The 18,670-nt window shown below is 48.8% G+C and overlaps 10 protein-coding genes across 10 annotated transcripts; 4 read left to right on the top strand and 6 right to left on the bottom strand.

Annotated features, from left to right (window-relative positions):
* Positions 1-13: 13 nt before the first annotated feature.
* On the bottom strand, positions 14-1,205 carry LACBIDRAFT_248976 (uncharacterized protein; the record flags this gene model as incomplete). Its single annotated transcript, XM_001879773.1, has 7 exons — positions 14-56; positions 107-213; positions 269-520; positions 582-819; positions 870-1,018; positions 1,072-1,084; positions 1,135-1,205. The coding sequence occupies 7 exons, from the start codon at positions 1,203-1,205 to the stop codon at positions 14-16; spliced, it is 873 nt and encodes a 290-aa protein (XP_001879808.1).
* A 159-nt stretch (positions 1,206-1,364) lies between these two features.
* Positions 1,365-2,311, top strand: HTA16202 (histone 2A). Its single transcript, XM_001880018.1, has 5 exons — positions 1,365-1,417; positions 1,476-1,503; positions 1,552-1,688; positions 1,744-1,873; positions 1,926-2,311. The coding sequence occupies exons 3-5, from the start codon at positions 1,584-1,586 to the stop codon at positions 2,111-2,113; spliced, it is 423 nt and encodes a 140-aa protein (XP_001880053.1). The 5' UTR covers positions 1,365-1,417; positions 1,476-1,503; positions 1,552-1,583; the 3' UTR covers positions 2,114-2,311.
* A 163-nt stretch (positions 2,312-2,474) lies between these two features.
* Positions 2,475-4,118, top strand: LACBIDRAFT_326251 (uncharacterized protein; the record flags this gene model as incomplete). The annotated part of the gene is made up of 1 exon (XM_001880017.1): positions 2,475-4,118. One exon carries the CDS (start codon positions 2,475-2,477, stop codon positions 4,116-4,118), a length of 1,644 nt encoding a protein of 547 aa, XP_001880052.1.
* A 230-nt stretch (positions 4,119-4,348) lies between these two features.
* LACBIDRAFT_319074 (uncharacterized protein) lies at positions 4,349-5,560 on the bottom strand (the record flags this gene model as incomplete). The annotated part of the gene is made up of 5 exons (XM_001879772.1): positions 4,349-4,522; positions 4,578-5,064; positions 5,119-5,201; positions 5,255-5,301; positions 5,353-5,560. The coding sequence occupies 5 exons, from the start codon at positions 5,558-5,560 to the stop codon at positions 4,349-4,351; spliced, it is 999 nt and encodes a 332-aa protein (XP_001879807.1).
* Positions 5,561-5,630: 70 nt separating this feature from the next.
* LACBIDRAFT_319073 (uncharacterized protein) lies at positions 5,631-6,282 on the bottom strand (the record flags this gene model as incomplete). Its single annotated transcript, XM_001879771.1, has 3 exons — positions 5,631-5,673; positions 5,723-5,931; positions 5,983-6,282. 3 exons carry the CDS (start codon positions 6,280-6,282, stop codon positions 5,631-5,633), a joined length of 552 nt encoding a protein of 183 aa, XP_001879806.1.
* Positions 6,283-9,746: 3,464 nt separating this feature from the next.
* On the bottom strand, positions 9,747-10,525 carry LACBIDRAFT_167698 (uncharacterized protein; the record flags this gene model as incomplete). Its single annotated transcript, XM_001879770.1, has 2 exons — positions 9,747-10,283; positions 10,337-10,525. Coding segments are annotated over 2 exons (726 nt in total), but the record flags the coding sequence as incomplete, so codon positions are not given.
* A 1,150-nt stretch (positions 10,526-11,675) lies between these two features.
* LACBIDRAFT_319071 (uncharacterized protein) lies at positions 11,676-13,898 on the top strand (the record flags this gene model as incomplete). The annotated part of the gene is made up of 10 exons (XM_001880016.1): positions 11,676-11,726; positions 11,776-12,109; positions 12,172-12,249; positions 12,308-12,563; positions 12,618-12,641; positions 12,700-12,774; positions 12,827-12,986; positions 13,046-13,308; positions 13,368-13,460; positions 13,511-13,898. 10 exons carry the CDS (start codon positions 11,676-11,678, stop codon positions 13,896-13,898), a joined length of 1,722 nt encoding a protein of 573 aa, XP_001880051.1.
* Positions 13,899-14,060: 162 nt separating this feature from the next.
* Positions 14,061-14,579, bottom strand: LACBIDRAFT_319070 (uncharacterized protein; the record flags this gene model as incomplete). Its single annotated transcript, XM_001879769.1, has 2 exons — positions 14,061-14,340; positions 14,401-14,579. 2 exons carry the CDS (start codon positions 14,577-14,579, stop codon positions 14,061-14,063), a joined length of 459 nt encoding a protein of 152 aa, XP_001879804.1.
* Positions 14,580-14,998: 419 nt separating this feature from the next.
* LACBIDRAFT_319069 (uncharacterized protein) lies at positions 14,999-16,110 on the bottom strand (the record flags this gene model as incomplete). Its single annotated transcript, XM_001879768.1, has 6 exons — positions 14,999-15,187; positions 15,243-15,350; positions 15,401-15,523; positions 15,575-15,627; positions 15,681-15,778; positions 15,836-16,110. 6 exons carry the CDS (start codon positions 16,108-16,110, stop codon positions 14,999-15,001), a joined length of 846 nt encoding a protein of 281 aa, XP_001879803.1.
* Positions 16,111-16,212: 102 nt separating this feature from the next.
* On the top strand, positions 16,213-18,654 carry LACBIDRAFT_189949 (uncharacterized protein; the record flags this gene model as incomplete). Its single annotated transcript, XM_001880015.1, has 10 exons — positions 16,213-16,371; positions 16,422-16,696; positions 16,745-17,029; positions 17,082-17,382; positions 17,442-17,591; positions 17,643-17,751; positions 17,806-17,949; positions 18,001-18,223; positions 18,281-18,485; positions 18,554-18,654. The coding sequence occupies 9 exons, from the start codon at positions 16,213-16,215 to the stop codon at positions 18,423-18,425; spliced, it is 1,791 nt and encodes a 596-aa protein (XP_001880050.1). The 3' UTR covers positions 18,426-18,485; positions 18,554-18,654.
* Positions 18,655-18,670: the final 16 nt, after the last annotated feature.

Raw genomic sequence — 18,670 nt, 5'->3', positions numbered from 1 at the left:
CGGCCAGTTCAGGTTACGAAAAGTGGATGCCCACATCATGGAAAGCGGAGAGTAACCTGCCAGGTATTAAGACACAGCACGCTGGAAGATTAAGGGAGATGCGCACCTTAGGAGGTCATCGACATCCATCTTGGATGCTCTACTCTCCGTGTACCCCCCATCTTCCAAAACCTTATCCAAAAGAGTATTGATCGAAGTTGTATCATCAACAGGCTTTCAATATCACCATAAGCCTGGCAAACGTGAAGGGAGAAGAAGGATCACATACCATGTCCTGCATTGCGAGCCATGTTCTCCGATTTTGCTCCAGCATCTTCATAACACCCTTTGCCTGGAAGTTGCCGCGAACGGTCTTGTTTGGACGAGAAAAAATGATACGGTTCAGCCCGTCGAATTCCTCAAATTTGACTGGCGGCGGAGGGTCGATTGGGACGAGCCGTATGACTGATGATTCAACTTGTGGAGGTGGTCTGAAATCGTTCCTGGATACGTTGATGATGTTGTCTACTTTGGCGTAGAGCTACGGACGCTGGCCGTTAGATGTGCAAGATGGATGGGTGAGCAATTAATTAACTACTCACCTGCACATTGGCAGACAGCCTCGACCAAAGCGCTGTTCCCGGTCTAGCAACCAGACGCATCGCAAACTCACGTTGGAACATGAGAATCGCGACACGGAAAAGAGGTCGGTGTGAGAGGAGTCGGAAGACGAGGGGTGAAGAGATTTGATAGGGTGTATTTGAGATGCAAACTTCAAAGTAAGGCATGTCGACCTTGACGAAATCGCCAATGATGACTTCTAGCTTCCGCTGCTCTGGCCTTTTTAAACCAGTAAATACTACAAGTCATATGAAAGAGATCGGACTCACGTTCCTTGCACTCGTTTTATGACCTCGGCAGCCATGCGTGGATCCATTTCCACAGCCGTTACGTGCTTGGCCTTTTCCAGGATTTTCACCGTCAAGTTTCCTGTACCTGGTCCAACCTCCATCACTTTATCCGTTGGCTTCAGATTGGCCTGTGGAACTATTCAATCACGAGAGACATGAAAAAGACTATCTCTGCACATACCGCATCTACAATTCTACCCCATGATTTTAGTGGTAAAGTGTCAGATCGAAAGATAGGACCGACTTTTGAGCTGTTGCAGGATTTTTGAGGATGTGCTGACCGAATCTTTGAGTGTTGAAGATGGGGTTTGTCATTGATCCATTGTTGTCTTTTTTCTTTGGAGCTGGCTGGTGTGCTCTTGAAAACTTTTCTGTCGTTGCTCGAGGCATTGGTGATCAAAGTAAATTGCTGTTGCGCATGTGATCTTTGTTTATTGCTCAGGAATGTGAGAACTACACAACCAATCGTCAACAAGCCTTTCTTTGGAACCACCACCATCCAACGCCACTTTCGCGTTCACTTTTGTGTGCGTCTCCGTTTCGATTCACTAATCGGATATTTACTGACTTGCGTGGCGAAAGTAGTCCATTGGGGCGCGATCTACAGTTGTTCGTATGAATCTCCTTTTTATGCAGCGTCTCACATACTAATTATTTTTAGAGCGCGTATCCGTATAATCTATCGCTTTCAACATGCCTCCTGCTCAAAAATCCGGCGGAAAGTCCAAGACGGGCGCCACAGGAACACCAGCGCAACAGCGGACGATTCAGACGAGAAGTCAAAGGGCTGGGCTTCAGGTACGTCGCGTTAAATCTTGCGATGGGAAGTTGAAATAAGTGTGCGACTTATCAGTTCCCTGTCGGACGTATTCATCGTTATCTCAAACAACGAACACAACACAACGTTCGCATCGGTGCAAAAGCTGCCGTATACACCTCTGCCATTCTCGAATATCTCACTGCCGAAGTTCTGGAGTTGGCCGGTAATCCCAGTTCCATAATCATTAATAATCAACATGCTAAGAACTGTCTCAGGCAATGCATCAAAGGATCTTCGTGTAAAGCGAATAACTCCTCGTCATTTACAACTTGCCATTCGTGGCGACGAAGAACTCGATACCCTCGTGCGAGCTACAATTGCGGGAGGAGGTGTATTGCCTTTTATTCACAAAAGCTTGACAACAACGATGAAGGCACCAGCAGGCAAGAAGCCCGAAGCGTGATTCTCTTTCAGTTGGTCGTGGAGGAGAATAATTATTCAGAGCGTGTTCTCTGGGATGTTTTCATTCACTGTGGCTCGAGGATTCCAGACGATAATATGTATGCTATTTCATGAGCTTTTTTTGTACGGTTATGATGTGTTGAACGATGTACTCGAGTACGTATTATTATGCCCGCTGGAATATTTATATCTTTACGCGATCTCGTCACACTGTCACAGAGTCAGCCGCACCACATCTTATCCATTCACTACCACATCGCCTAATTGTACCTCTCATTCAGTGAGTTTTTTATCTTGGCCGTTACAGAATCTCTCTCAACAATAAACAGCCTATAATATTCTATATACCCTGGACTAATATCATGTCTCCTGAACGGAACTCTATCTATTCCTCACCTGAAGCTGCACCAAAGCCGTATACGAAGGCCCTAACGCCCATCACGCTACCAACCTTATCTTGGCCAGTCACTACCACGACCTCTGAGTTTCCAACGCGCGCGCAATATCAGGAAATCGAATCCAACTACCTCACATGTCTTAGCCCAAGGCGACAGGGAAAAGCTCTGATTTCTCAATCCATCTTCGATAGGATCTGGGATGTCCTTCACAATTCAAACTCTCAAGCTGAGAATCCCCAATTCAGATTCTGGGCGAGGAAAATGTTCACCCTGTCGAATGCTCACGGCTTTGCAACGACCGGTACACCGCAAGAGGTTTTACTCCACGACGGCTTGCTAGTGGCAGTTCAAGAACAGATTTACGATTTGCTTTGTTATTGTCACGCCAGCACTAATCATGGAGGACGAGATAAGACCTGCGCGTTGATACGGAAATATTATACCTGGGTTCCGAAGGATCTGGTGGCTAGCTTCGTAAAGGCTTGTCCGACGTGTCTCAACAAGAAAGGCGGGAGCTTAGGCAAGGAGAAGAAACTCGCTACCACACAAGGAAATTACTCCTCGACCGTCAAGACTGAAGACGAAGAAACTCGGCTGCCTCAATTACACGATCCTTTCCAATCCACTGTCCTAGCTGCTCCTCGCCCCCTGACTATCAGTCCACGGCACTCAATACTCCCGCCTCTTCAAGAACGCGAAGAATCGAAAGCCCCGACGGGTTCTTCTTCAATCATTTCTCCTTGCGCTCTTCTTTCTCGCCCAATGGTTCGGGAATGTACATTATACAAAGGGCTTCCTAATGGCTGGCAAACACGACACAAAGACTACGCCTCTGCTCATGCAGAGTTTATGGAATTGAAGAACAATATCGATCCGTCTCTCCCCCCGGGCCCACGCAGGAAGAGAATACCAAGCATCGCACCACTTTGGGGCCCGGACCGGTTCCCTGCACCGGAAGAAGCGTCTGGAATGGAATCATTGACGAACATATCCCTGCCCTCCATTACAGACGATGACGGAATTGACCCACTCGATTCGAGCTTGCCAGAAGCACTTTTGCCACTGCTCATCACGCGTCGCGAGGTCAATTTGGAACACTCACCCGAAAATGTTCGCAAGAAGCCTTACTTCCAGGGGAAGGGGAAAGCCAGCGGATCCTCTCGCCCTCACGGTCCCAAGCACGGAGGCATATTGATTAACGATCTCTCCCGGCCATCGCTTCCTCTTTTGTCAATGAAAACCTCAGCGTCCACTCGGCATCCACGCTTAAGCTTGGACACAGAGATGCTTACCGAAATGTCGTTTCAAAAGTTCCTAAACCATCGTGACAATCCGGCATCAAGCGACGGCGACAGCCCTACAGAGCTTCAGGTGGATCCGTCATACCCATCTCTACTGTCTGAATCTGGCAGCGGCGGCTACGCGATGTCTACGACCTCTAGCCTCTCCCCTGCTAGTACTGCCCTCCCTACCCCACTCGATGAATGCTTCCCTGGGAAGGGCTTCAACGAGACCTTTCTGACGGGCAAGTACGACGGTAAAAGAGAGGATAATCTGTCTGGGGTGACTTTGGGCCTCGAAAGTGCTTTGATGGTGCTTGGACATTGAGTAGAAAGGGGTAATGACATTTAACACTTCAAAAATTCTTACACGCTCTTTATACATAGTATATATCCTATCCAAATTCTTCACACATGTGTCTATCCAAGTTGACGAGCGAAATGAGGAATGATTGATGATAGATATTGAGTACATGTCGAGTCTCGTCCCGATCGCGTTGTGATACTTATCACACAAAGCTCGTCTTATTTTCGTTGATATTCTCCCATACATTCAGGCTACATGTCTTTAATATCGTCTTCGACACCCAGCGCATCAACCAAAGTTGTTTCGCATGGCCCTAAAAACAGAAAATCGGCCTCATCATCGCCAGTTGAGCGATTGAGATTAAAGACGGCAACTTTTCCGCCGTTGGCTTTGACCTGAGTGGCGAAACTGGACGCTGGCAACACCTGCGTCACGGTCAACTCGTTAAAAACTAGCTGATCAGAACGATCTGCAACTCACGGTTGACGATGTCCCCACAACCAGCAGTAAATCACACTGGCTCATTTTACGAGAAACCTCCCCCATAAGAGGAGGCATTTCACCGAACCATACCACCTCTGGCCGCAGCAGACCACCGCAGTTGCCGTAACGATTTGACCCGGCCCAGCTATCCCCGCCACACTTGGGCAGTTGACAGAGAGGAACATCGCGTTTGGCATTGCTGTCTTCATCTCCATCGAGAGCAGACGCAAGGGAGGGCGCGTAGCTACGCATAACCTTCTGGCAAGAAGTACATTTCGTGACAAAGATAGAGCCATGCATTTCTATGAGGCCTTCAGCTGCCTCTGGAGAAAGAGATTCGAGAAGACGGAGGGAAAGTGAGTCGACGTTTTGCGTGATATGTAACGGTTGGGACATGGAGCAAGGGGCGATGCGGGAAAGAGCTGATGGGAGTGCAAGGGTGGCTAATGCCCGATGAGCATTGTTAGGCTTAGCCTTCAAATATCTACGGTAAAAGGGATTAAACAAGTTGGGCGTGATTCATGATATCCTGGCTTACTCCTTGCGTCGATTATGATACCACCTCCACACACCGCTCGGGTCCTTCGCGAAAGCTTGTGGAGTGGCGTAGGCAGTTGGATCCTACAATAATGATTAGCGCATAGTTCTGAAGCGGCGATCGACCTGAAGCTCACAAAGTTATTCCACAGCGATTCATCTGCGCTACGATATGTAGGTATACCTGTTGTTATATTGAAGCGGGTGATGTGCACCAAGGAGAAAACGACCGTACCAGATGCAGCCGATAAACCCGCTCCGGAGAGAATAAGGATGTTCTTGGACGAAGCAAGTGCCTCCTTAAACGACCGTAAATCAGAGGACGAAGGCATAACGATAGGCTGAAAATCGATAGTAAAGTTCAACCAAAGTTCATCAAAGTCAAGTTTGCCATTGTCCACAGGAGTCACAACATTGCACAAAGGCACCGAGCAAGGGTCCATGTAGGTCCATGTCCTTCTACCTCCTCTACCGTTTCGTCACCAAATTCCCGCAATTGGAGCCGCGTGGGTGCTACGTCGTGCCGGGGAAAACTTGATTGCACAGATCAGCTCGTCTGCAACTTATTAGTTTGAGTTGAAAGTAATCTGGATATAAATGCGTACTGGACGATGGTGTCGTAGATGAATTTGTAGCTCCTAAGATTTCCTTTCAATCGCCTGATATCGAGGCAGATGCAATCGAGGCCCGTGAGCTTCGTCAGCTGCACGGAGAACACAATCTCGTCTCCAGGATCCTCCGCTTCATCCTTTCCAAACAATACCTTACCTGGTGTTGGGGCGTCTTGAAGCGTGTCATCTGAGCTATCTGAGTCCTAGAGGGTACGATGAAGTCAAGACTTGCATTTTTGGGTTTGTCGACTTACATTTCCATCACTGGCAGATGAGGCCTCAGGGTCCTCTCCGCCTTCTACACTTGAAAAGGAATCCGCAGATGTAGAGCTCTCCGATGAATTCACTCGGCCCTCCTTTGCTCGACGAACACAGCGGTAGTTGTAGTTGCCTATCTTTTGAATTTCGATACCCGTTTCCAGCAGGATCCGCTTCACCCATGGCATCACACGAATGGGGCATTGCGATGTGACGGTCGTTTTGTCAATTGCTCCGCGATGAATGTCCAGTGAGTCCACAGCAAGTCTGGTTGGGTCCTGGAGCGCGAAAGGCATGAGTTTTTGCGTAAATTGAAGTGGAGAGTTAAACGGATTGAGGAAGAAAGCTTGTAGGCTTCAGATTATATATGATAATGATGAAAGGAAAGTCGCAATCTATTAATTACATTACACGAGAGCACCGCCAGGCTTCCAACACCCAAAGTATGATAGATTTCAATCCATCAGTCATATATACGTTGATTTGAGTGGGTCTGAAGAGTAGATGGGTGTACCAATTCTTATGAGAAGTGGTGCTAGGAGGGGCGGCGGGACAAGATACCGATCGGAGGTGAGTGACTGGAAATTGTGCTGATAAGAAAAAGTTCGAGAAATGTAGGGGAGACTGGAAGAGGCACATGGGTGAGGACGCCGGCTGGAGGTTTGGACATGGAAGTGTAGTGAGAGGAAAGAGGCTGACGAGGAATGGAAGACGAATGTGAAAGTGATTATGGTATGCTGTAAGTAGACAAATAATACGCAGGATATAAACAGGGAGGATATCAAGTGAACCAACAGAAGTAGCACGGGGAACAAAGGGAAGAGCACATAATGAAACAGAAAAGAAGAGGAGAGAGTTGAGCCAGGTCCAGGGATATGAGGGTAGGGAGGAGTGAGAAAACATTGGTTGTGGTGATGTGAATGGAGGATATAATCATCTATCGTTGTAGATCCGCGCGCCTAGACATATTCAGCAAAACGATCCAAGAAAGCAATTAAAAGAGCAAACTCACTCCCTAAGGGTATCATACAAAAACTTATAACTTCTGAGGTTGCCCTTCAACCGTCTAATATCCAAGCTGAAAGTGTCGTTCAACCGGTCCAATCGAGTTAGCTCGACCGAGAATCTGACTTCATCGCCCACGTCTTGCGAAGGATCCCCATAGGCCGCTTCGGGCAGGATAAGGGGCTCACTGACCACGACAGAACCTTCGTCATCAAAAGGTAGAGAAGGCTGGGAGGCAGATCCCACGCCCGTGGCTGAAACTTGCGATGATTGTCGACGCATAAGCAAGCCACGGAGCATTCCCCCCGTACCAGAGAAGGCAGATGGCGATGGAAGGGGCAAGCCGCGCTTGTCGACCTAAAAAAATTGTCAGTACACAGGCAATTGAGGGGTGAAATGGACATACACCATTGGAAGCGGCACTGCCGACCATAGTTACGGCAGCCAAACCACCAGGACCCACACTCCCTCCAACGGCCGCACCCACACCAGGGCCCATAGTCCCCCTCCTCTTCTTCGCCCGAATACATCTATACTTATATTCACTTTCGAGCTGGATCTCTACACCCATCCCCTCGAGCACCTCCCTTACGTGGCCCATTACTTCTGGGGGTGGCCGCGTTGTAATGGTCGTCTGATCGACTGCCCCATGGTGAACCCTCAGCTGGCTATGCGGATGTGCTTTTCCTGGCAATGATGGAGCTTGTGAATTTGACGGTCCACCAACAGTGACCGAGTTTCTGAACCGCTTTCCCCACCCTGGGGTCATAGACGAATCGGTCGCCGAGCTCGCAGAACGCTGAGGATGACCGAGCATGGGTGAAGCCGCAGATCGGGATACAGCTGACGTTGGAGTTGTGACCACAACATGAACTGGGATCATGCCCCTTTCCTTCAGCCCAGTTGACATCGATGTCTGGTTCACAGTGCTGCTTGAAGCTGAATACCCTTTCTTGTAACGGCCAGAAGTGGCGCCGTCCTTCTCCTTAGAACCACCATCATCTTCGTCTTCCGGTGCCCCGCCTCCAGGGCTAACCGAATCCCGGCCCTTCGACTTAGTGCGGAACCACTGCATTACCTTCTTCGCCTTATTTGTGGACGCTTGCATCCCTAACAAGCTATCTGGACCACCGAGCTCGACGGCACCATCGCCCACGACTGGGGCAGGTAACGCTGTATCCGTGGAGGACACAACAGCATTTTGTGGTTGTTGAGGAGGAACATGCGACTTCGTTTTGCCTCCCGCATTGGCCGCGCTTGCTCCATCAGCTGTCAGTGGCGTACTTGTCATCCTCCCCTTAGCTCTGTTCCGAACAGACCGAGTGAAAGGCTCCACCATGACGGTCAAGGTGTTCCGCCTTGATTTCCTGCCTGAAGAACCATCTTTCTCTCCAGGAGGGCTGAGGATTACAGATGTTGCACTGCTGTGGCCGTCTGAAGGGACCCGTGCGCTGTTCCCACTTGTGTGACTCTGCGCACTACTGCTCGCCTCTCCATTCGCGCCCGAGGAAACCTGCGCTGCGTTTGAGAAACCTGCACCGCTGAAGATCTTACCCAACCCCAGCTTATCAATGCTTGACTTGCCTTTCTTGTGCCCCTTCTTCATGGAAGACACGGAAGTCTGGCTGCTGGTTTCTTTGTCCTTATAAACCGGTGCTTCGGAAGCGGTAACGGCATGCATGGCGTGAATTGGGGTTGCGGGGGGTGAGGAAATGCTGATGTTGGGGTTGTCCATTGAGAGCGCATTGGTATGGCTTGGGCCATTTTTAGTTGGCGTGACACTATTAGAGAAAGGGACTGAGGAAGATTTGGGTGTGGTAGGACTCGTCGAGTTGCGATAAGACGAGGGTGTTTTGGAAGTCGGGGTGTTAGGGTTGGGTGGCAGAGGTTTTGTGGCGCCGCTCTGGGATGGCCGCCTCTCCTTCGAAGTCTGTGGGTATTGTCCATTCTGCAAGTGAGTTGATGCAGTACTGTTGTTATTTGACTGCCCCTGACTACCGCTCCGCTCCCGTTTCTTGTCCTGACTCTTCCTGCCAGCTTTGCTTGAAGGTTCATCATACTCAACCTGAATTGTATGCCTGAATCCGCCACTACCTCCGCTTCCGTTTGATTTGTGGCTTTTTGAGGGAGATTGAGCCTTGGGGTCGTTGGGAGCAAGAGAAGCATTGGCGCGAGCACCTTCCTCCGAAGTCCGCTGCCCTGAGCTGGTAGTAGTAGTGGTGGTTGTGGTTGTGATGACAACAGGGCCCGAATTAATGCTAGATGTGCCAGGGGCAGCAAACGGATCGTCGTCACTTAACCCAAGTGCTGCTGGGCTGTCATAGTTTTTCCGCGGTATTCCGTTGGATGTCGGTGTTGTATTGACACCTGAGAGGGGGGAAACCATGGACTGGTCAGCCGAGGAATCGTACAGGTACTCTGGTTGAGTAGAACGGCTTCGGGCTGAACTGGAAGGCGCTGTTGTTCCATGATCAGGCCGATGGGTCTGACTTTGGCTGCGGGACGTTGGGGAAAGAGCATTGGAAGTCAATGCGTTTGCCTTCATTTGCCTCTGGTAAGCTTGGCGCTTCAGCTGGTGTTGTTCCATAGCTGCCTGTTCAAGATCGTCGACTGACTTGCCAAAGGCTGCTGGCACCCCATCAGTGCGGGAAGCAGCGTATGCCGCCAACCAAGGATGACGCATAACGCCCTCGAGACTCGAACGACGAGTAGGGTCAGGAACAAGCATCATACCAAGCAAATCGCGTGCTTCGGCGGAAATGTAGTCAGGGAAGGATAGCGGCGTGTTGACGATGTACTTGTACAAGAGATTGATGTTGTCACCGTCAGGGTTTGCTGGGTCATCGTCAAACGGGAGATAGCCCGCAAGCATGGCGTATAGGATAACACCACAGCTCCAAATGTCGACGGCGCTCCCTACGTACAAACCCTCGCTGATGACGAGTTCTGGGGCTGCATAACAGGGGCTGCCACATGAAGTCTGCATCAAGTCGTCTGATCTATGTTCAAATCGATTAGCGAATCCAAAATCAGTGATAATCACGTTGCGGTGACGGTCCAGTAAGAGATTTTCAAGCTTGAGGTCGCGATGCACAATTTTCTTTTGATGAATGTACCAGACTCCTGAAATAAGCTGGGAGAAAAGTTTGGCAGCATCCCTCTCGCGCAGGTAACGATGGGCGAGAATGTGGTCAAAGAGTTCCCCTCCTGACGCATATTCGAGGATAATGCCAATATATTTATCGGTCTCGATCACATCGTAAAGGCGGACGATGTTTGGATGCTTGAGCGTCTAAAACGGTGCTCAGAACTAAGAAAAGCTCCACGAGATGAAGGAAAGAATACCTTGAGAACTTCAATCTCCCGTTCAACTTTTGACATTCTTACGGTTGTATCCACGTTGCCCCGTCGAATGAGCTTTACGGCAACCTCTTCACCCCATTGATGGTGCAATCCAAGTTTGACCTTACCAAACTCTCCTTCACCAAGTGTCTGAAGAAGAAGGTATGGACCAAATTTGGGTATGGTGCGCCGTGGATGGGCAGATGCGTAGGCAACCGCTGCGGGGTGAGAATAAACATCGACATGTGGTTGGGTATCGTCATGGGAGGTAGAATGTGAAGTAGAGGGTTGGGGTTGAGAATTGGAAGTGGGGGACACGACAGTGTGAGATGCGCGCTGTCGGCGTGAAGCTGAATGGTTTGCCGACCCTGGGCTCGTTGGATGTACAGCAACAGAAACTGGGCGGGATGCAGCGACCGCGGCGACCTGCGCAGACGGGCTTTGCTGGTTATAATGACGAGAAGGCCCAGGGTTCGAGTCCACTGAGGGGATCTGGAGACTGGTAGATGCGTGCATTGATGTTGACGGAGACCTCAGAAGTGCTGCCTCCGACGATGAATTGTCAGAATCTGAAGGTAATGAGCAGGCCAATTTGCTACATGTATTAGAGCGTGCTCACCGTCTACGACGAGTAGCAGGTCGCGGGTGACGTGGGGGAGGTGTTGAACGACGTGCTCTGAAAAAGCTGGGTGAGAGTTTGAATCAACAAAGAGAAACACAGAACCGTGGGAGTTTCGTTATTGTCGCTTCCACATGAAAAGTAAAGTAGACTCGGATATCTCGACGACCGTCGCAATATGTCGTTAGAGCACTTGAAGGTTTTTTATTATTGCTTTTTCTCGACAAGCCCTGATTATCTTTGACAGTTTGTTATAGGATTTACACGTCATGTACTTGGTACCCCGGTCAGTTCCCACATGGACCATGCACCAGAACAACTCCATGATATAAGACGCGACTTAGGCTTCGCCCCGATAGACCCAAGTTTGACCCGAGAAAAAGACGCGACTTAAAGACTGTTCAAACTCAACATCTTACTAAATATCGCCTTCCCTGCCAAGTATCTTGGTTCCATGACTGCAGGGCAGTTCTTAAAACGAGTCGCCAATGACTTTCAGTCTTCCGATTGACCCGAGGATCATCTTCACTTGTCGCTTCAAAGTTTAAAGCATGAGAAAAATCACTAGTGAATCTGAACCGGGCAAAACTTACCCCATGGGACGTTCTTGGGCTTACTACATCCAACAAACGTGCCTCTCTACCGCCGAAGTGATGAAACTATATCATAAGCTGCTAGTCCAAGGCTTCATCATTCCCACAACAACTGAGGGACCTCGAACGCATGGAACAGTTCTTCAAACGCATCCTGGTGTTGGAAGCTTGTGGTGCGATTGTAAGTATCGGTTCCCGTATCTCTCGAATGTCGGCTCATTCTAGCGTAGGCGACGCATTTATGGCTTCAACGCTCAGAACCATCGTCCTTGCTCCTGGTGTCCTCCGTACTTGCTTTGGTTCCATTTTTTCCTTTCCTCGTCTTCTCCCCAAGTCTTGCCTCACCGATATCCGGGATGTTTTTGTCTTACTCAGTATACAGCGTGACGCTGGCTACCTCTGTCGTTGCCTACCGCATTTCTCCCTTGCATCCACTTTCGCAGCATCCAGGCCCTCTCATGTGCAAGATTACCAAGTTATGGGGTGTCTGGGTTGCCTTAAAAGGGGACACACACTTGTATCATAAATTGCTCCATGATAAATATGGTCCGACCGTCAGAATAGGTACGTTATTTTACTCAGGTATTTCTGAAAATGAATTTGGCTGCTACATCTTTTTTTTCAAGGGCCCAATGAATTGTCCACTATAGACAAGGATTTCATCCCCTTCGTTCTGGGAAGCCAAGGCATGCCGAAAGGACAATGTAAGTGTTAAAATTCCGACCTGTTCCTTTTCACCTCCCGACCTCTGTTTTCAAATAGTATGGGATGGAAGACGCTTTGCTCAAGCGAAGAACGGAAATGAGTACGACAGCCTGATTGATGTACGAGATCTTCAAATACATGCGCAACTCCGGAAGGCATGGAACAAGGCATTCGCCCCGAGCTCGATGCACGATTACGAGGAATTCCTCGACCCCCGCGTTGCCCAATTGGGAGACCATTTGGCACATGCTTGTAAAGATGGGAGCGGCCATCTCGTGCATGTGGATCTTGCGAAATGGATCAGCTTCTTCGCGTGCGATTTTATCTCAATTGTGAAGTCTACGCCTTCGTTGACAGCTGTCTTTAGGTTTGACTTGATGGGCGATATTGCGTTAGATGCCTTTCGTTAACCCCTTTTACTTGTTTGTGCTGACAAACCATTTCTCCAGGTTTGGAGGTTGTTTTGAACTCATGCGTGATGGCGACAAGGAAGGCTTATGGAAAAATATGGAATCCGGCCTTTAGTAAGGAAAATACTCCACTAAATCACAGCAATTCTCTAATCGCCATAACCAGCCTACCGAGCATCACCCAGCATGTTCCTTGGATCGCCGTGGCGTTACGATCTCTCCCATTTTTCGGTTCAGGAATGCAAGCCCTTACACAGTTTGGCGTTTTCCATGCGAAACGACGCGCAGCCTTGGAAATGAAAAATAAGGATCTGTTTTACCATCTTGTGCGTCACACCCTTTGTCAAGCGCAAATCTAGCCAATTTCACCTCGTGCATCATTTAGCTCGAAGCGTCAAACACTTCTTCAACCTCTGTTGAAGAACAGTTTCCGATAATCGTCGGCAACGCTATTCTAACGATCGTAGCAGGCTCAGACACGACGGCTTCTGTCATGAGTAGCATCATCTGCTACCTCCTTAGTCATCCCGACGTGTATAAGCGCTTGCGAGACGAGCTTGATCATGCTTTCCCGTATGTTGATGCTGACGGTGTGCCTGTCATCGAAACCGAGAAGCTATCGAGTTTGAACCTGTTAAACGCTGTTATGTGGGTACTGTTTCTACCCATTCGTTTCAATGTGTTGACATCATGCACATTCCGTTCAGCAATGAGACGTTGCGCCTCCTCCCCGCAATACCAACATCATTGCAGAGAGCTCCAGCAAGAGGCAGCGGTGGCAAGATGCTCGGTAACAGCTTGTCGGTGAAATCGATCGTTGCCATTGAATATCGCTGACTTTGTAGCACAGTTTTATTCCCGAAGGCACTGGCATACAAGTCCCACCATATGTCCTTCACCGTGACCCCCGATATTTTTCGCCCGACCCCGAAGCATTCATCCCCGATAGATGGCTTACACCCTCAAAGAACGGGAAAGATAGCCAGGCCCCCGAATTCTTAACCACGAAAGATGCTTTCATTCCATTTTCATATGGCCCAGCAAATTGTGCAGGAAAATCTTTGGCTCTGACGGAGATGAGAGCTGTCATAACTCTTTTGCTGAAGAGATTTGACCTGGGCTTCGAAAGCAAAGACAGCTTAGAAGTACAACGCGTAAAGTGGGAGAGTCAGATGAAGGACAGATTTGTCTTCACGAAGGGTAAGCTACCAATTTGGTTGAAGGAGAGGAGGTTGTAAAGACTAGAGAAAGTAATTATGGCAAAGTACTTTGATACGATCTCTATGCTATGATCTCTCTCCACTAAGTAGATAGCTCTCTAGGGAACCGTAAGCTGTAAATAAACTAAATAATCCCAGTCACCAAATTGCCGAAAATCATGAAACTGGTTCAGATGTTGCCTAGACCATGGCAACCACAATGCCAGCAACGACACCCAAGGCCAATCCTCCATTCACGTTGTTGACCGCGGCATTCGACGTACTCGTGGGATTGAGAGCCGAGCTGATTACTGAGGACGCAGATGCGACAGCAGAGCTTAGAGACGGATGAGCACTCGTCACAGATTGAATGACGGAGCTGCGGCTGGAAATCTCGGAGCTGATAGAGGAAATTATAGACGATGCCTGGGATTGAGCTGATGATTGAAGAGACGAGAGGGCGGAAGACAATTCTGATGTTCTGGATCGAGGTCTCTAGTGAGCTTCGGCGAAACGAGAAACGTATAAATTAGACACTCACGCTAGAGAGCTTGTCGCCGTAGTTGTACTCGAGCTCTGAGCAGCAGCGGACGCGGCAACGAGTGCGACAATGGCAGCGGGCTGTATAAATTTCATGGTGGGTGGTAGACAATTTTCAGACAAGGAAAGACCGAACAAGACTTTATAGCCGTTCGATAGGGGGACGAGACAGACGGTCATCAATTTTGAATGACGTCGTCATAGGAGAAGAATTTAGTGCCCTATTTTTATAGACCAACGACGATGAATAGGAGCACTGCGCAATGCACAGCAGATCGAGCAGCGAAGGCTCAGTTCAGTCTTGGCAATCCGCCGGCGCAAAGGGTCCTAGTTTTATGTGAAAAGCCTCTAGTCAACCGACGAATTAACGGAATGCTCAACTTCACCTTCAATTTTAAACGCTAAAACAACGGTCTCAAGCTCCCGACATCTGCGATTTTGTATGTACCCGATTGTTCACAAGGTGGTGTACTTGGAACAAACGTAGGCCAAATTCTGGAATCTGAGGAGGGAGCCCTATGTAATTGGCCATCACCCAGTCGGCTTGCCTTGACAATGATTAGCAACCAGAGAAACTTGATCACTTCGCTATCGCCATTCTACCCTGCATATCTTCGCTTGTACTCTGCTGGAGTCTCGGCCGACTTCCCATGCTTCCAAATCCCTCGTCTTGCGGCCCTGTTCAAAATGATGGGCAAAAGGCTATTTATAATTTTAGTCACAAACTTGGCTTCAGCTTCAATGCGAATATATTCGTCTTTCCTCCCTTTTGCATATTCAGCGCCAGCCTGTAGCGATGGCAGAAGACTTAGGTTTCATGCAACTTGGAACTTCGAAGCTCACCTGCTCGTATATAGTGCCCCACCCCGCCTTTAACAGTTCCAGGGACACATTCCTCCCCCGAAAGAGCGAACTAGGAAGTATTCGAGGACGGAGGTGGACATGTGCAACCTTTGTTAAGGTTGAAAATCAAGCCCAAGACCTTGATAGACGCTACTCACGATACGCGAATACTGATCTCGTCGAATTAGCTGACAATAGACCTTTTTGCCTAGAAGTGTCTCCCGCAGCCATGCTAAACTCTCAGCAGCATATGGCTGGGCTGGTTTACCAAAATGGGCTGCCTGAGGGATGTAAGTTCATCCACAGGAATTCTTAGGAGGGAGGACGCGCACCTCCGGGGCATCAACTCCCGCTAAACGAATATGAAGGGTTTGGTCCTTTAAATCTGCACAAGGAATTGGATCAACCAAGTACTCTGGTTTCTGACCCTGCTCTAACCTTTTGATAGACTGGGTATCGTCCTGAACTTGAACGGCCAGGTATAACCGCCCAGGGCGGGTGTGTGGTATAATCGAAAGTTATCAGCGTCTCCTACACTTTATCAGGGGTAATTCCAGCTTGAGGGGACGGGGAAACAAGCTGGATAGACTCACGAAGTCACAACACCCTTAATCCAACTATTCCTACCGAGGAAGTCAGGCGTAATCCATTCGCCGTTCTTTAGACGCCTCCCGTAGCGTACATGGAACGTTGTGATGAATACTGCTGTTACTGCACCAGTCGCAAACGAAGCAATGGCGATGGCAGAGGTAGGTAACGAGTCTAAACGCGTCTTTAAATCTTGAAAAAGGTCATTGTTAGGGTCTTTGTCATTGTTGGTGTTGTTCTTGTCGCGGTTGAGGTCGTTTATCCCTGGGAGCCATACCATTGCAGACGCGGGTTGTGGACTGGTATAAGTACTCAGTGTAAGGTGTGATGTGATATTTGGCTCTGCATAAGGACAACTTTGATTTTGTTATCTGATAACCGTATGGAGTCCCACAGTGGTGATTTCGATGATTCACGGAAACTCCTCATTCTCTTCGCCACTGAAACAGGCAACGCACAAGATTCCGCAGATTACATAGCACGACAATGTCGAAGAATTGCATTCAACTGTCGCGTCGTGAGCATGGACGCCTATCCACCAGTGAGCCACGTTCATGCCTATCTTTGGCCTTTGTCGATCCCCGTTCTTAGCACGATCTCATCTCGGAGGACCTTGTGGTATTCGTGGTATCTACAACCGGATCTGGTGTTGAGCCACGGTCAATGACAGAACTCTGGACCATGCTACTTCGCTCCGATCTCCCTAATGACTTGTTTGAAGACCTTCCGTTCGCCGTCTTTGGTCTGGGCGACACATCGTACGAGAAATTTTGCTGGGCGGCAAAAAAGCTTTCAAGAAGGATGGAAAGTCTCGGAGGTTTCGAGATATGCGAGAGAGGTGACGGTGATGAGCAACATCGCTTTGGGTGAGCCCAGCCCTTCGTTGCTCAGTCACCTAATTGAAAATTCGTCAGGATTGATGAGGTTCTGCACCCTTGGACAGAGAAGCTGTTGAAGGCATTACTAGAGCTGTTCCCACTGCCAACAGGTGCTAAGGTGGGTTCCGGAGATGTTGTCCCGCCGCCTCGAGTCATAATTCGGAATGAACCCGCGTACAATGACGAACAAGTCACAGATCCGTTGGACGAAGATGAAAAGTATCACACCGTTACCGTGAAGAAAAATGTCAGGATAACTGCTGCAGACTGGTATCAAGACGTTCGACACATAGAGCTGGACCTCGGGGACGAGAACCTAGTGTAAGTTCCAAAACCTTGATGTCCTACTTTCTTTTGACTTGAATTGCGTAAGGTACAATCCGGGAGATGTAGCTATCATACACCCCATTTCCTCGACTCTAGAGGTAGAATCTTTTCTCACTATGATGGGCTGGGGGAACATAGCCGACCAGGGCATTACTATCGAAAGGAGCCAGCTTGACCAGTCCCTACCAGACCACCTCCCCTCAAGATCGACTTTACGGACAATATTTACGCGGTATCTAGATTTCAATGCGGTTCCTAGGCGATCTTTTTTCCGATACATTCGTCATTTTACTACGGACGCCGCGGAACGCGAAAAACTGGATGAATTTCTATCTCTGGAGGGCGCGGTTGGTAGATTTCCTTCTCATTGATGTGTTCCTCAGCTTTATTCAAGAATCACCGTTAGGATGACCTATACGATTACTGTCATCGCGTGCGAAGGACAATTCAAGAAATCCTTGCTGAATTCCGCCATGTCCGAATTCCCCAGGATTATATATTCGATGTTTTTCCTCCTTTACGGCCGCGCCACTTTTCAATCGCAAGTTCAATAAAAGTAAGGTTACGCTCCTTCAGATTATATGAGGCTCAAATAATTTGGCTGTAGAGACATCCAAAACAACTCCATCTTTGCGTCGCCATTGTGAAATATAGAACTAAACTCAAGATGCCACGAAGGGGGGTTTGCACCTCTTATCTATCCTCAATACAACCAGGTATGAATTACATAACAAACCAGGCTTTAGCTGATCCGTCGGGGGAAAAAACAGGCGAATCCCTTAGAATTGGGATTCTTCAGGGGTTGATCAAACTTCCGCCAGACCATAAAACGCCAATCATCTGTGTCGCGCCAGGGACCGGTCTTGCGCCCATGAGATCCGTTATCGAGGAGCGTATACATCATGAATCACAAGGTAAGCCCCAAGACACTTTTATCTTCAAATAACTTATTATCTTCCCACAAGCCAATACGTTATACTTTGGCTGCCGTTCAGCTACTCAGGATCAGCACTATGGCACGGAATGGACTTCATACGCTTCGAGTCGTGATATTGTGTATCAGACCGCATTTTCACGCGACCAGCCAGAGGGAACTAAACGGATTTACGTACAAGACAGAATACGCGAGGATGCAGAGCGCATATGGAAGATCATCGGCGAGGAAAAGGGATGGGTATATATTTCTGGGTAAGATTATAAATTATGCCCCTTCGTTTTCAGACTTCTGAGGTGTGACTGCGTCAGGTCCTCAAACAAGATGCCGCTGGCTGTCAAAGAGGCAATCGCATATTCCGTCGAGCTACACGGGGGGTATTCCTCGGAGGAAGCAAAACACTATGTCGACGCTATGGTGAAGGATGGAAGGCTCATAGAAGAGTGCTGGAGTTGACCCGAGAAGCCATACACCTCCAAATTACCGACTAGGTCGATAAACACACTCTACCTCCAGGTGAGTATCGACTATAATGAATAGCGGCAAAGATGTGCATACGACCCTAAGCTTTGATTCAATTCTAGATTCACCTCTACTCAAAATAAACTGATTGTTGTTCCTGCTCCTCTGGCGCGTCACTCCGTTTTGGGGTCGACAAGGAGATCTCGAATTCTGGCAAGTGTATCTACAAGAACAGGGAA

The sequence above is a fragment of the Laccaria bicolor genome, genomic scaffold, assembly GCF_000143565.1.
Source record: "Laccaria bicolor S238N-H82 LACBIscaffold_9 genomic scaffold, whole genome shotgun sequence".
Classification (NCBI taxonomy): domain Eukaryota; kingdom Fungi; phylum Basidiomycota; class Agaricomycetes; order Agaricales; family Hydnangiaceae; genus Laccaria; species Laccaria bicolor.
Note: the sequence above shows the minus strand (reverse complement) of the source record. Positions and strands in the feature narration are given on the sequence as shown.